The following is a 16294-nucleotide window of genomic DNA, read 5'->3' as shown; positions in this document are numbered from 1 at the left end:
AGCATATAGAGGGTCTAACAAAAAAACTAAGAGTAAAGTTGGGTTTCTATTATAGAAACAAAGGATGTTTCTCTTTTAGTACAAGAAAAACACTTATACAAACAACATTTATGTCAATGCTGGATTATGGTGATATTTTATATATGCATGCAAACAAAACTTCTTTAAAAATGCTGGATTCAATATATCATGCAGCACTAAGATTTTTGACTAATTTCAATTTTCGTACTCATCACAGCAACTTGTATGAGAGTGTTGGTTGGCCATCTTTGCACAATTGCAGGCTGGAACACTGGTATATTTTTCTTTTTAAGGCCACACTTGGTAAACTGTCTCCTTACTTATGTTCTCTTCTGACTCCAAAAGTCACTACCAGGAAGTGTAATCTTAGATCATATGGCCAAATCATGTATGATATCCCACGAACGCGAACTGTCTTAGGTGAAAGTGCTTTTAAAGTTTTTGCACCTTTTTCTAGGTATAAATTGCAGAATAAGCTAAAATTTGACTATTTACCGACAATGTTTAAAATGAGGATAAAGAACTATTTGAGTACTAAATGCACATGTGCTGTTACTGAGTGCTGTTGGTGAATATATTGAGATGATGTTTAAATTGCCAAAATGTCTTTTTCTGTTAAATGTTTGTTTATGTATTTTTAAAATGGAACTATTATTCTGCCGTCTTGGCCAGGATTCCCTTGAAAAAGAGATTCTGAATCTAAATGGGATTATTTCCTGGTAAAATAAAGGTAGATAAAAAAACTCACCAAAACTTTGTAGGTCTTGTCCCTCATGCTGGCCCTTACAAAACCCACAAGCTGACCCTCGGACACGCTTCACTCAACTACCATTACATGACCCTATCTGAAGTGGTTTTCACCTCTTTGAACACTTTTGTGTTCCTCCTTGAAAAAAAAAACCATAATGGCCTGACCACCAGGGGGCCCCCCAATAATTTTTTTAATTTATTTTTACAATTAAATAACTTAAACAAGTGATATAAATGAATGAATAATGAACGAATAAATGAATAATTCAAGACAAAAAAAAATCTTATTTTAGGACAACTGCTGCTGTGTCTGCTAGCGTTTGAGTCAATTGCACATAGACACCTCGCGTGCATTGACAATTTGCGCCGGCGCGCAAGTGCGCGTCACTGTAATAAATGATAAGCCATGTCACAACAAGGATGTATCCCTCTGGTGCCGAAAGGAGAAAAAAGAAAAGAACATAAAGTTGGCTTGTCGTTGGACGTTCGAGAGTCTCAAATTTAGAGACCGTCTCTAAAGTTACATGCGATATTGGTATACACTTTTCTAACGTCAGTAGCATTTGAGGAGAATGACTTCTAGTCATAAAAACAACTGTAATTGTTCATCTAGGTGTCGGCTATAATGCACAATTGAATATAATGTTGAATATTTATTAAAATAAACTGTAAAGTATATGTAAATTATTATTATATTTTTACTTAAAATAATAATTTACAAAGAAGTATTAATATACTGTAATATTTTTGTTGTTGTTGTTGTAAAAAAAGACCTAAGCCATCAATTGCCTTTAAATTTACTTCATATAAATTATTGCATTATATATATATAAAAAAAATGAGGCAATAATGATTGGTTAATAATAACACTGTTAAAATACATAATGTAGGCACATACAAAATGAACAATTTATGTACATGTTATTACAAATTCCTGCACAGGGAGCCAAATGCCATCTAATTGCTGCTGTTACATTTTTGCTATAGATTACACAGCCTATATAATTTCTTCAACAAAAAACGTGCATATCACAACCCTTACAAAAAATAAACCATGGTTTTATCATAGTAAAACTGCTTACTTTCCTTTTGCATAATTTCTGAATGCTTAAGACTATGAAATAAATTAGTCATAATAAAGTTATAGCCATAGGTAAATGTTGAATGGTACAATTGTAATTAGTAAATAATACTATTTATTCTTTTACTTTTTTATTTGATTAAAGTTCTATTTTCATTTGAGGAAGGGGGGCACAACAATACATGTCCTGATGTCATCAGTGACTTTGCCTCCTGAAAAGCTAGGAAGGAACAATTTTGAGGTCATTTATGTACAATTGTCATTGTTGAATCCTAGCTGTTATTATGTTTGCTTTCATTATTTAAGTTTTTAACTATTTGTAGCATTGTATTTTTTATTATATTAATGTTTGTCTATTTTGGTTTCATTTAAAAGATTGCACATTTAATGCACATTTGCATTTGGACATTTGCAAATTATTTATTTCATGTTTTGTGACAGTTTGTATTCAGAAGTTTAAGAGTGAAGTATGTTAAGTATTGATTTGTATTTATTTATTTTGTATTAATACATAACCTCACTGTATTCATTTATAATGTAACATTATAGTGTGACATTTGTGTCAATAATCTTGAAGCACAGGTGACTTTGCATGGTGGGAGGGGGGCCCCCAAATCAAACTCTGCTTAGGGCCCCCAAGAGGCTCGGGCCGGCACTGTTTCAAAGTTTCTCTAGAATGTCTATAAGCATCTTAAATACAGATTATATGTGTGTGTTTTTGTTGGTCAGTATAAAAGTAGTTAATTAAAGCTGCGGTAGGGAACTTTTGACGTTCTAGCGGTTAATAAACAGAACTGCTTGCGTCTTGTGGAAGAACATCGTAGCTGGAACTACTTCTCTCTGTTTATGTCTATGAAGAATCACAAATGTACTGGGTTACTCCGCCGCGGTACCCCGAAGCAATCTAAAATAGTCCGAATATAAACACTTGTTAGGTGCACCCTAGTGATTCAGGACAAGCTAAAAACACTGTTTGGAAAATGGATTCATGGTGTACTCGCTTATTATATAAATTTTTCTACATTTTGAACACAAACAAAGTTACGGACCGCAGCTCTGATTGGTTATTTTTTACCGGGAGCGATGGAGTTTCTGCAAATGGCAATAGGATCACTGGGAGGAGCCAGAGGAGCTTGATTTTTTCACAGATTATCTGTCTCATTTTCTACTGTCAGGACATAATGACAGGTTTAACAAATATGTAAAAGATATATTTTTACAAAAGTTACCTACTGCAACTTTAATGCAAGAAAGGTACTCTAAACATGTGCAGTGCTGCCATCTATTGAACAATGCCAAAACAATCCACAAGACATACAGTTCAGACCAAAATTACTGTTGAAATTATTTTTTTCTGATCTCAGAATATGGTTTCAGAGTCACTAAGATTGTTTAAGAGTTATTCACACACACCTGTTTGAGATTTAAGGATCATTTATTTATGAAGACTTTATTTATTAAATCCATTTTAATAGCACTGCAAATTATTCATAGGCTTAATTTACCCTATAACTTTCATAAAAACACATTTCTTTCGCCAAGGATTTCGAATAATGCATTTCTTAAATTGTGACTGCAGTTGTATCTGATTAAATGCGCATTCTTATTCTTTAGCTTGGGTTAAACAAATTAATTTTACTTTGTTGGAACAGCAGCTATATATGATGTCTCTATTTGTTTCTCTGTTTTTCCACGGCATTTACATCCCGTTGTAACTAGGATTTACACAAGCTCCAGTCTGGATCCAGAACACCTGAGAAGAGATGATGCTGACTGTTCAGAGGACCTCAGATGATGCTAAACCTGAAACAACATACAGAACTAACAAATATTGCTACAAGTGTGACTGCGTCATAAAATAATTGCTGTTAATAATGTTCATCATCTGGCTGACGTATACGTCTTGCATTTATTTTTCTGAAAAATCCTGTCATATGCGCACAAACTGACAGTCACTACTTAAAAGCTACTACTAAATATTGTAGAAACTTAATTTTCTGTAAAGTAACTTTATAATGGTTTGTATATCGTAAAAAGCACTATACAAATAAACTTGAATTGAATTGAATCAACACTGGTTAGCTTACCTGTCAGGTAATTTACCAGCAAGACAGATTTCTCATTGGCTAAATAAATACATAATGTGTGTGTATTTTGTATGCTGGGTTTATTCTATAAATGTTGCAATATAAACTGCATGTAGAATATTTGCTCACAGTTTTAAGATACAAAAAATAAAATACAATAATAATAATAATAATTAAATTAAACTGGTTTAAGCAACTGGTTGAGCTGGAACATATACACTGACATGATTCTGTCATTTATTTTTCCTGTAAAAGTAAGTATTGTAAAAAAATAAATAAAGAATTCCATTCTCATAAGGTTTAGAGTCAGATACCAAATACAATCACAGAAAAGTCAGGTCAGAGAAAGGTTTTTTTTATTTTTATTTTTTAGTGGGACTTGTCACAAAGACACATTTTTAGAAATCTGTTTACAAGTTCATTTGGAAATACTACTGCGTTAAAATATGTGACAACCTCGGCCTTTCAGAATTTAGTCCTACAAGAAATTTTGAAAAGGTGTTCTTTTATTTATGAAATTAAATGTAATTATTATTTGATTGTATTATTTAATTGTCAATAATGGTACAATTGGATTGGTTCAAGTTTGTTCACATCTAGCGTGCTGCCATCTTGTGGACATCAAAAACTGTTTATTTTTATTATTATTTTATTATGGTAAATTGTGGTGGCCACTGTGCTCTTGAAGCCTTTAGCAGAATTGTGTAGCCTTCCCTAGATTTGTTCCCAACACAATCCCTTGAGATCTGGCTTGGATTATTTAATCTAACCAGGTCCAAATGTAAATATAAACCACGCCCAACATTAGCTTCAAGTATGTCCCTCCCCCAGCTGGAAGAGCCCACATACATTTGTTGATTGTTTCCTGCAGTCGCGTGACTGACTCTGGGAAGCAGATATTGGCACCAGGAGACAAGATGTCCCTCACTGTGAAAAACCTTTCTGTTACTTACAATCCTATCAATCAGGGCAATACCTTCACCAGCGGGGATTTTATATCGGGACAAGTCATTCTGGATGTAGCGAAGGACACAAAAATGCAGTCGTTGAGTGTGAAAATTAAAGGTAAAGCAGAAGTGCACTGGTCCGAACCTCGCGGCAAAAACACTGTGGTTTACTCAGATAAGGAGAAGTTTTATTCCGTGGAGAGATTTTTTGTTCGGGAGGACATAACGCATGGTAGGAGGAACTACTGCTGCTGTATGTTTTGGTTTAAATTTAGAAGAGACCAGATCGATTTAACCAGATTAATATTGTGCTGTAACTTGATATTGCAGGAAATGAGATGCTGAAAGATCCATCAGGACATCCTTGTAAGTCTTTTCGCGAATTAGATGAATAATGCAACAAGAGCTTTCAGAAATCTACTTTAAAAAATCTGATTTTTTTTTTTTATGTGATTTTGACTTTTTAGATTCTTCTGTTGTGGCACCAGGGCGTCATGTTTACCCATTTACCTTTCAGTTGCCTCTACAGTAAGTTAAGGCAGAAAATCATTTTTAAGAACAGAAGAACAAAAAGTCAAAAGTTCAAAGTACTAACTATCTTTGCTTCCTAAATACATGCAAATTAACTATTAATATATATATATATATACACACACACACACACACATGTGTATATATATATATATATATATGTATGTATATGTTCAATAAATGATAGAAATTAATACTCTATTTATCAAGGATTCTTTAAATTGATCAAAAGTGATGATAAAGACATCATTTTACAAGAGATTTGTATTTCAGATTAATGCTGCTCTTCTGAACTGTCTATTCATCAAAGAAACCTGAAAAAATAAAAGAAAAATTATACTCTGCCGTTTTCAACATTATTTTTTCTTTTTTAGCAGCAAATCAGTATATCTGAATTATTTCTAAGGGTCGTGTGACTGGAGTAATGATATAAAAAAAATCTGCTTTGAAATCTCAATAAATTACATTTTGAAATATATTCAAATAGAAAACAGCTATTTTAAATAGGCTAGTAAAAATATTTCACAATTTCACTGATTTGCAGTACTTGGATCAAATAAATGCAGGCTTGGTGAACAGAGGAGACTTCTTTAAAAAATATTAACAAGCTTACTGTTCAAAAACTTTTGACTGGTAGTGGACACTATAGGCAACTTTAATTTTTCTCTAATATCTAGCTTTTAATTGGCTTAGAAATCTATAACTGCTGGACAATAACAAAAAAATTATGATTTGTTTATATACTACAAACACTTTTTATCACATAATAAGGCAGAATAGTTTCTATACTGTAAAAAATGCTATGTCATTTAGCACTGCATTGTTCATATCCTTTATTTATCACCTGCTTGAGATTTTTTTGGACTTAAAATAAACAAAACCGTAAACAACTGTTTTCATACAATGATACATACAGTTGGCATCTAGTCATAGTTGGGGGCGTGGTGAGGGTGGAGTCAGCGTGGGGGAAAACACAGCGAACATCGTGTGTATTTGAATGACAAAAATGCACTTATTGAGAACGAATTCCCAGAAACGCATAGAACAATTGTAGTCTCTTTTAACTTTAATATTCATATACACTAGTCCATATCGATATTTGATTCATTGTAAAGCCCTATTGTAGATGTATTCATTCAAAAATAGAATTCCTTGATGTTCTGCTTTATACAGCAAGTTCTATTTTTGACTGGATTCCGCGATTCTATCCATGTCGCTTTGGAAACACAGACAGGGTGAATTTATCACTTTTCTAGTGGGAATACGGAGTATCATGTAGACTGCACCTCTTAGCAGATGCGTTTTCATGCGAGTTAAAGTTCAACAATAGGCTAACGTTATATTGTTCCCTCTCGAGGTGGTAACTCAACATTACATCAGCTAAGACGTATATGGGAACTCTTCCCTTCTCCACTTTCACTGAAATCTTATTGGCTAACGCCAGCTGGGGAAAGCTGGCCAATTGACGCGAAGCATGCAAATACTGGCAGGTCAGCGGAAGTTGCAATAGTTGATTACTCACCCTGTTTTTCCTCTCCGCATCCGATGGCTGCTAATGCTAGATTCGGACCTTTACCAGTTCTGTGTGACCTGCCTGGGATTCTCACATGGACCACGTGTTTCAGGCAGATGGCGGCACAGTAGCGCTGACGTCATCAGGGATCTGCGCGCGGCAACTGATCTCGCGCTCATTGGTACTAAGCGTTCTGCTCAGCCGTTTCATGGGGCTCATGGTCGTCCTTACAGGCACTTATGGCTTACCCTAGCTGTCCTGGAAGACGCGGACTGTAGGACGCTCCTAAACGTTCCAGTTGCTCCCTCCGGCCTCTTTTGTGACGTCATGGAGCTTTTCTCAGAGACGCAGAAAGTGCGCCAAGGCGATAAGCCTATTCTCTATTCAAACAGGCAGCTAGTCTCTTGTTGTGGGCGGACTGACACTTAATCTCCTTAAGAGCGTCGCACATCCCCGGTACTTTGAACTGTGGAGTGAGCATGCTTTCGAGGAACTGGATTCCTCAAGGAGATGGAGGCTTCACCCAGGATCAGATCTAATGATTTGGGAGGGAGGAAGTGGATTTGTTTGCCACGAGCGAGAACACACACTGTAAAAAAAAGACGTTCTTCTCACTATCTCACTCCCCCCTGCCGGGAGATGCTCTGACATCGCGTTGGCCGGAAGCCAGGCTTACATGTTTCCTCCGGTGAAGATTCTGCCTGTGTTGTGCAAAATCAGGGAGGAGAACACGTCAGTTATACTCGTGGCCCCGAACTGGCCGAATCAGCCCTGGTTTGCGGACCTGAGAGAGTTAGTGATGGCTCCCCCATGTCGAATCCCCCTCAGGCAGGACCAGCTGTCTCAGGCGAATGGCACAATATAGCACCCAAGCCCCGAGCTGTGGAACCTTCATGTGTGGCCGCTGCGGGGACCCTAATAAGCGGGACGCTCTGCACTCACGAGTGCTAAACACACTTACAGAGACGCGAGCACCATCAAACATTCGCTGCTACGCGCAGAAGTGGGGAGTTTTCACAAAAGGGTGCAAGGACATTTATATTGACCCGGGGACTTGTTCCGTGTCGAATGTTTTGTGCTTTCTATAGCACAGTATGGATGGCGGGAGTTTGAAACCATCCACGCTGAAGGTGTATGTGACCGCTATTGCCGCTTTCGTTCCCGGTTGACGGGCAAACGATCGGTAAGCATGCTCTTGTAATCAGTTTTCTCAGGGGAGCAAGGAGATTGTGTACTTCATGGCCGCCCTCCGTGCCACAGTGGGATTTAGCTCTAGTTTTGAGGGCTCTATCTCTACCGTTCGAGCCATTAGCTTTGATTGTGGTTAAGGAGCTTCCCTGAAGACTGCCTTGCTTCAAAGCGCCTTGGAGACTTTCATGAGTTTTTGGTGAACGATATCGGTTGCATCGGTTTTGGACCTGGCGACTGTAATGTCGTTCTCCGGCCGAGACCGGGTTTCGTTCCGAAGTCACTCAATACCGTTTTGTTTCCCTGCCCGCCTTATCTGTTGAGCCGTCAGCCTCGCGTGACACTGATGCTCAGAGCGCCGGAACCCTGTTAGGATTTTACGGATGTATATGAATCGCTCGGCCGCCTTTCGTCAGTCGGACCAGCTGTTCGTGTGCTTGGTGGATGTAATAAGGGACGTGTTGTTTCTAAACAGAGACTTTCTCACTGGATTGTGGACGCTATCGAATGCCAGGGGAAGGATTATCCCCTCAACATCAGAGCTCATTCTGCGAGGACAATATAAATGCTTCCTGATGGGCCTGGTCTAGAGGTATGTCTGTCCAGTATTTATGTTTTGCTGCTGGCTGGTCTTCCCAGAACACAATCGCCAGGTTTTACAAGCTGGATGTACCCTCTGTAGCGTCACATGTACTTTCGGTGAGTTAAGTTTTATTCATTCTGTTATGACCAGCTATACAGTAGTTACCATGGCTGCTAACTCTGTGTTATGGATTATATGGTTTATGCAGTAGTCACCGCAAACGCCGTCTACTCTGTTTAACTCTCATGCTTGAGTGCTTATTGCGTTGTGTCTGCCCTGGTTAGTGCAGATTTCGATATATTGCTTGAAGTTATGCAAATTTTGTTAGGGTCGGAGCAGATGTCTCATTGGCCTAGTTCTGCCTATCAGATGCAAGCACTCTTAGCGACACGGCCATTGGCTGTATACATTTCCCATATACGTCTTAGCTGACGTAATGTTGATTTACCGCCTTGAGAGGGAACGTCTCCGGTTACTATCGTAACCTCGGTTCCCTGAGAGGCGGGAACGAGACATTATGTTAGCCGCGTGGCCGCTGGTTGATCAGCTGTGCTAGCGTTCAGTCGTGATTCTGACCTAATTTTCGTGCCCATGCATTTTATACTGCCCGCTGACCTGCCAGTATTTGCATGCTTCGCGTCAATTGGCCAGCTGTCCCCAGCTGGCGTTTGCCAATAAGATTTAAGTGAAAGTGGAGAAGGGAAGAGTTCCCATATACGTCTTAGCTGACGTGATGTCTCGTTCCTGCCTCTCAGGGAACCGAGGTTACGATAGTAACCGGAGACGTTTTGCTTCAGGTAGAATGATAAGGCTAATTATATATGCATACCACTTTCTGAAACAACCTTACACCGTTTTGATAACGTTAATAATGAACACAATGTTAACGTAGCCTACTGTGATGATATGCCGACTGCACAGATACACATGCTTAGTTTTGGGATTCCACAACTTCCCTTGACCATGATCACAACTTATTGCTTGTAGCCATTTTGTCATCCTTTCTGGTTCTGTATGTTTATTAGGAAGGATATAGAACTTCAATTCATAATTTGTTCGTTTTTTGGAGGTACAAAAAAGTACACAACAACTCTTCGGCATGATTGACCCATGTATTTCAATCGGCGCCAAGGCAATGTTTTCCCCCACGGGCTAAATTCACATCACGTGACGTGGGCATTCCCAGGGACGATCCCAGACCAACCATCTGTGTGTATACATACAGTTGGCATCTAGTCATAGTTGGGGGCGTGATGAGGGCGGAGTCGGCATGGGGGGAAAACACAGCGAACATCGTGTGTATTTGAATGACAAAAATGCACATATTGAGCGCTCTTTCCCAGACAAGCGTAGAACAATTGTAATCTCTTTTAACTTTAATATTCATATAAACTAGTCCATATCGATATTTGATTCATTGTACAGCCCAACTGTAGATGTATTCATTCAAAAATAGCCAAACTTAATCTACGCCCCTGATTTTAGTAATGTATTTTACATAAAGCATTTATTTTCCTTATAGGCACTTCCCACCAACCTTCAAAGGTTCAGTTGGAAATGTTGGCTACACTTTGGAGACAAAACTTTCCAGATCAATGCGTATTTCCATTAAAGACAAAACCGAGTTTCATTATGTCCCCAGACCAGTTGTGTCCAATCCTGAACTAATGGTGAGACTATGATCCCAAGTATGTCTTTACCATTGTTACATCCTAAAATGTATGTCATGTATATCATTGTTGCTGTTAATACTGTGTGTAACTGTGCTTCCCTGATGCCTAACATCCTGTTGGGAAGTGTAGTTTTTGCTGGTTTTCCTCTGTTCCTCTGTTCCCCCCTTGTCCTCTCACAGAAGACCTTATTGATGTCACCTGTTCCACGTCAGAGCTGTGGAGAGGAACTTGTATTTAAACAGATGGAACGGCTTGTCTGTTTTTCCAGTTGTGGTTAAAGCAGTAGTGCTGCTTTAAGAAAGCCTGTTGTATTTGATTGCTATTGTGTGATCAGGGTCCGTAGGGTATCTTCAAGACAGCCTGTTGTACTGGCTGTAGTGATTAGAAATTTGTTTCTTTTTCTGCCTGCAGACGCAGTAAGGAGGTGGGTGCCACTTTTATTTGATTAAAGTATGCTTTTCTCCTGGTTTTGTGGAACAGTGAGTCAGGGAAGAGACATGTTGTTGATTTTGATGTTTTGTTTGCTAGATAAGTTAGGTTATTTTGCTTTCAGTTAGCATCCCCTTTTTGTTTGTTATTTTGGCCTTAACCCCCTCCTGAAGCTACAAGCATCTTATTCTTATTTCTGAATTATCAATGTTAAACCTTTGATTTTTCCCTTACTCTTTAATGCTGTACAAAGACTTCACATTGTAAATAAAATCTTTAAGAGTCTCCATGAGTGTGAGTGCTGGGATTACAGATAGTCAAATCTCTCACTATTTTGTTTGCAAGTTCACCGACACAATTGTTAATTAAGTAGCATATGTAACTCCCCTGGTCACCCCTAGACACAGAGGGGGACGTAACACCATGCATTCATCTAATGTTTTGTAACCGTGTTGAATGTTTTGTCTTGTTTAGGAACCTCAGCATGGAGCCAAACATAAACAAATGAAACCCTTCTCTTCTGGGCGTGTCTCAATGAACATAAACACTGAGAAAATGGGATACTACCTTGGTAAAATTGTATTTCTAATAGTGTTAATGTTCTCCCATTGTGAATAAACATACTTTTTTTTTTGGTGGATTAGGTGATCCCTGTTAGATGGAGTTTTCCATTCTTGAGTTTCATGTTTACAGTCTGTGTAAGTGAGTAGATTAAAATGATGAATGAGGTCTTTTTAGAATGTGTGTGTTCAGCTGTTACACATTTCAGCCTAGAAAACAACTGTAAACCCATGTAACCATTTGTAAAACTGGTTCTACTTTTTTATTTCTTTTAGGAAAGCATTTATGTAATGTAGAGGTTGTGCAAAACGTATATTATCTGTACAGATTAATTTATTTTCAGTTTATTTTTCATATATAACATGATTCTGAAATAAGATGCCCATTTTGTCAAAAGGCAAACCGAGACATAGTTTGATATTTTACTCTACAATTTGACCTAATTGTTTCATTGTCTTGCTACAGGAGAGGGCTTGAAAGTTTTGGCTGAAGTGCAGAACAGTTCTTCTCGTACAATCAAACCAAAATTTTGCCTGTATGAAAAACACAGCTTTTTAGCAAGAGGCAAGAGAAAACTTCACACACGTGAACTGATTAAAGATGCAGGGGAACCCATTGATCCAAACTCAAAGAAAACTGTCACAAAAGTGCTGTCCATTCCACCCAGCCTTGCCATATCTATCCTAAACTGTAGGATCCTCAAGGTTGAGTACAGACTCAGGGTGAGTTTTAACATCTGAAGCACAGCCATTAGAATGACGTATCGGTGTTATATTTTTAATTTAAAGTTGGATCATAACATGTTAACTGTATTTTAAATTAAGGGATGTGGTGATTGCTTATATCAAGCATAGATGGGTTTCTGTTGTCATTACCTGCTCCTAATTTAAAAATTTGTACTTCAATATCTATGCGTCTAGGTCCACCTGGATGTGCCATATGCCTCAGATCCAGAGATTAAATTCCCAGTTGTGATTCTTCCTCCTCCGCCTGTCTCAGGGGCTACAAACAGTGACTTTGGAATCTGGAATCAACCACTAGGAAGCAATGTGTACCCCAACCCACCTCCTATGGCTCCACTTGCACCACCACTTAATGTGGTTGGACCACCTGGTCAGTTTGGTTCCCCTGGCTACTATGGACCTCCTCTGAATTTATTTCCTGCTCCTGGTTACCCTGGACCACGGGGTCAATTTGTTCCACCTAGTTTCCCTGGACCTCCTGGTCATTTTGGTCCTTCAGTTTCAAATCAGTCTGACCCATCAGCTCCACCTCCTTATCAGGAATATCAATTTTATCCACAGTGGCCAGACTACCCTGAAAAATCTTGACAAAGTAATTTTAGAATCAGCTTAGATTTATTTTGTGTTATTGTTTTATCTATAATTTTGAAATGATTTATATATACCTGTATAGCCTTTTACATTTTAGGTAGTGATGTTGACTGTTAAGCAAACAACATTCTATACTATTTATTATTTTTGTGTTTCTGAACCTTCAGTATAGTGCTACATTTTACATCAAAAGTAATTTTACTTTTAGCATTTGTGCTGCTTTAAAATACATGTATTCAACTTGAAATGTTAAATTGTACTAAGTGACAACTTTAAGTTAGCATGAGCACTTTTTTTTGAAACAACAGTTTTTTTAGTGTAGATTTACCATCAGTTTCTGCATGAACTGATAAATTGCTATATGCATTTGCCATTAATTTATCCATAAACTGTTAAAAACTATTTGATCAGAACTTAAACTGTTACAACAATATAGACCAAAAAACCTTTTTGAACATACTGAGACGCTTGTTTATTGTTCGACTGAATAATGCATTTTATGTATTTCTATTTATGTATGAAATATAAATCCGAATTTACTCACATAGACTCTATATCTTGTTAACAGCGGATTGAGTAGTTTATTATTAGTTAAAACGTAGATATAGATTTACTCTTTAAAGTTCCTCTATGTAACATTTTACCCTCTATCGGTAAAATAAAAAAAATAAAAAAAACTGCATGTTTCTTGTGGAAGAAGGCTGTGCCAGTGTTCGCATAAAAAAAAATGTTACTCGAGCAGGGGCCATTTTTTATGCTGTTGTTTGTTGAATTGCAACATTGTCAAATGACAAGAAAAGTTTTCAGATCATTAAGACCTAATGCTGTGTTCACACCAAACCATACCTGTCAAGTATCCCGTTTTGGCCGGGAAAGTCACGTATTTTACCCTTCTTTCCCGCCGTCCTCCCGTATTAGTATTTTCCCGTAAGTCTCCCGTATTTTTTTTTTTTTTTTTACCTGCGTTATTAATAAAATAATAATAATAAAAACATTCCCAATCTGAGCTCTGTCACTAGTCTCGCGATAACTCCCACCTGTAGTAGCCTGTCGCGAGGGGTGTGTGAGGTCAGATGACATGAGTTATAACGTGGGAAAAACAACAACAACAAAAGAAAAAACAGAGACGGATGATGGATGCTACAATAGAGAGTGAAGGCACACCTGCCAAAAAACCAAAACCCATGTGTAAATACCGTGATAAATGGGACAGCGAATTTACTTTTTTAAAGAAAGCAAAGTCTGCAACAAATTGGTACAACAACTCACTAAAAGAGTAAAAGAAAAGTTATGTGAAATGAAAAGAAAAACTGTTAAAGAAAAGCAATATGAAATGAAAAGAATGTGTGGAATTAAAATAAAATGTAAATGTAAAGACAAGCAATGTTAAATTAACAGAAAATATGCAAATAAGCCTTTAAATAAATGCTCTTCATATATACCCTTTTGTGTTTTAATTTGGGCTATAACACCTGTCTTAAAATGTAAGGGATACTGGAGCTTTGTTGGGGTGGTGGGACTGCTCGCAATGGGCACTGGAAAATTTCCCTTATTTTCAAATCCAAAACTTGACAGGTATGCACCAAACGCAAATAGAGCATCTGGCGCGAATGATTTCATTGTTAAGTCAATGCAAATGAAAGGCGCAAATGGTGCTCATATAATGGAAGGCCAAAAGGGTCAAATTCACGTGAATTTTAACGCGTCAACAACACGTTAAATATGTGTATTTCACGCGTAAACAACACGTATTTAACGCGTATTTAACGTCTATTTAACGTGTATTTCACGTGTTAAATACACGTGAAGTACTTGTTAAAAATCAGTTTGAATGGGTCAATGTCATTGGTTGCTGAGGACTTGGGTCAAACCACTTCTTTGAGCTTAGAGGGGTGTACCATTCACAGACAGGCAACCATCATTTAACATGCTATAGATCAGCTTATTCAGCCTTATTATTTTGTATTTTTTGTATAGCCTATAGAAATAATATATTTAAATTGCAGTTTTATTTATTTGTATCTTTAATAAATATTAATTAAAATTTTGTGGTGATAGTTTATTGTTTATAAAAGTTACAGTATTTTGTAATGAAACAGGACTTTTTGTTTAGCTCTTGACTTGCCGAAGTATACTATTTAAATACTGTTGCTTTCTGAGTGCCATACACAAAAATACCAACTCATAACTCCACGAATATAGCAAGGAGAGTCAAAAGTTACAGTCTGATTCTACTGTGATGATCCAAGGGGCTGTAGTATTTTATTTTGCCCAGCAGGTGTCATGGGGTAACACTTTTTGTGTCTTTAGGTTAAGTGCTGTGATGCAGGTGTGGAAAATTGATTGTGATTAACAATGCTGCCTATAAGATGCTGGCTTTCTTACCCTCTGGAGGGAAGGAGATTGGGGCTTGGTCTCTGCTGGTCTTGCTGTTTGGTGGTCAGGCGGACTTTCTCACGCTCTCCAGTCCAAGGCTTGATGTTGTGTTTTTGTATCTTTATATTTTTTATGTTTTACCTCAATGTAGTTATGTCTGTTTTCTGATTAAAACACATATTTGTGCAAATTTGATTATGTTGTATGGACTCTCTATTCATGTTGCTACTCCTTGATCCAAGGGGTTGTAACACTACGTTCTGTCAAAATGTTTAATAGAGCTCTCCAACTGATTCATGGGTTTAGGTATTATTTACATATGAAAGATCGTAATGGATTGTTTTGATTTTGGACTCATTTCAATCTTGAGAATCTGCTGTAAATAATGATATGCCATTTTTCACAATCAGAGCATGTTTCATGAAGTTATAAAGGTAAAACCATGAGAATATTGCAGCATGTGTGCATTTTGAGTTTTTTTTGTTTTGTTTTTTGTTATAATTCGATGACGAATATCTTCAAATCTAAATGACAGATTATTGTATAATTGGGCTCATTTTAATTGAGAGAATTTAAAATTTTCCACGAGCTTTGCATGTTTCATGAAGTTATGAATGGAAATGTAACCTATGTTTTTTTTTTCTCAATTGAATGGTTCCATGTGTGTGATAATATCTTAAGTAATATATTTAGATCAAGTGAACAAATTACCATGAATTTGAGCTCCTTTTAATCTGGAGAATTTTCTGGAAAAATGACATAATTTTGCATGATCTACTATGAATGTTTCATGAAGTTATTAATAAAAGCGCAAAGTGAAACTAAAGTTATTTGTTGTGCTGTTCCTGTTGGGTTTTATTTGTTATAGCAATATATTTGGATCTCATCCATGGATTACAGTATCTCTGGGCTCATTTTAATTGGGATAATTTTCTGAAAATAATGATCTATGCATGATTCTTGAAGCTATGAATGAAAACAAAACGTGAAGTATCGAGCTGTTTTTCTTTGCAGCCTCAGTGCGCCAGTCTGCTTTCATGTGTCACAGCTCTATGAACGAAATCTTTCGATCTGATCAAAGGATCTATGCATGTTTGGTGAAGTTAAGAGGTAAAGTGGCACGGGACTGAAACCTCTGATTTTTTTTTTTTTATTTTTTTTCTAAGATATATTACCTAAGTTTTTTTCTATGTGTTATATCTTTATGAAATATATATTTA

The 16294-nt window shown here is 37.1% G+C and overlaps 1 protein-coding gene across 2 annotated transcripts in view; it reads left to right on the top strand.

The window, feature by feature from the left end:
* Positions 1–15900, top strand: part of LOC127958147 (arrestin domain-containing protein 3) — a 40646-nt gene extending 24746 nt beyond the window's left edge. The window contains exons 1-7 of one of the 2 annotated variants that reach the window (XM_052556946.1): positions 4793–5118; positions 5217–5252; positions 5354–5414; positions 10224–10371; positions 11278–11374; positions 11830–12086; positions 12285–15900. In XM_052556946.1, coding sequence (XP_052412906.1) covers positions 4857–5118; positions 5217–5252; positions 5354–5414; positions 10224–10371; positions 11278–11374; positions 11830–12086; positions 12285–12695 — 1272 coding nt within the window. In that variant the 5' untranslated portion in view covers positions 4793–4856 and the 3' untranslated portion in view covers positions 12696–15900. Of the gene's footprint in view, positions 1–4792; positions 5119–5216; positions 5253–5353; positions 5415–10223; positions 10372–11277; positions 11375–11829; positions 12087–12284 lie in introns of those variants that run through there. The other variant, XM_052556945.1, reaches the window with a different exon arrangement.
* Positions 15901–16294: the final 394 nt, after the last annotated feature.

The sequence above is a fragment of the Carassius gibelio genome, chromosome B5, assembly GCF_023724105.1.
Source record: "Carassius gibelio isolate Cgi1373 ecotype wild population from Czech Republic chromosome B5, carGib1.2-hapl.c, whole genome shotgun sequence".
Taxonomy (NCBI): Eukaryota; Metazoa; Chordata; class Actinopteri; order Cypriniformes; family Cyprinidae; genus Carassius; species Carassius gibelio.
This window is presented reverse-complemented; position numbering and strand designations above follow the sequence as displayed.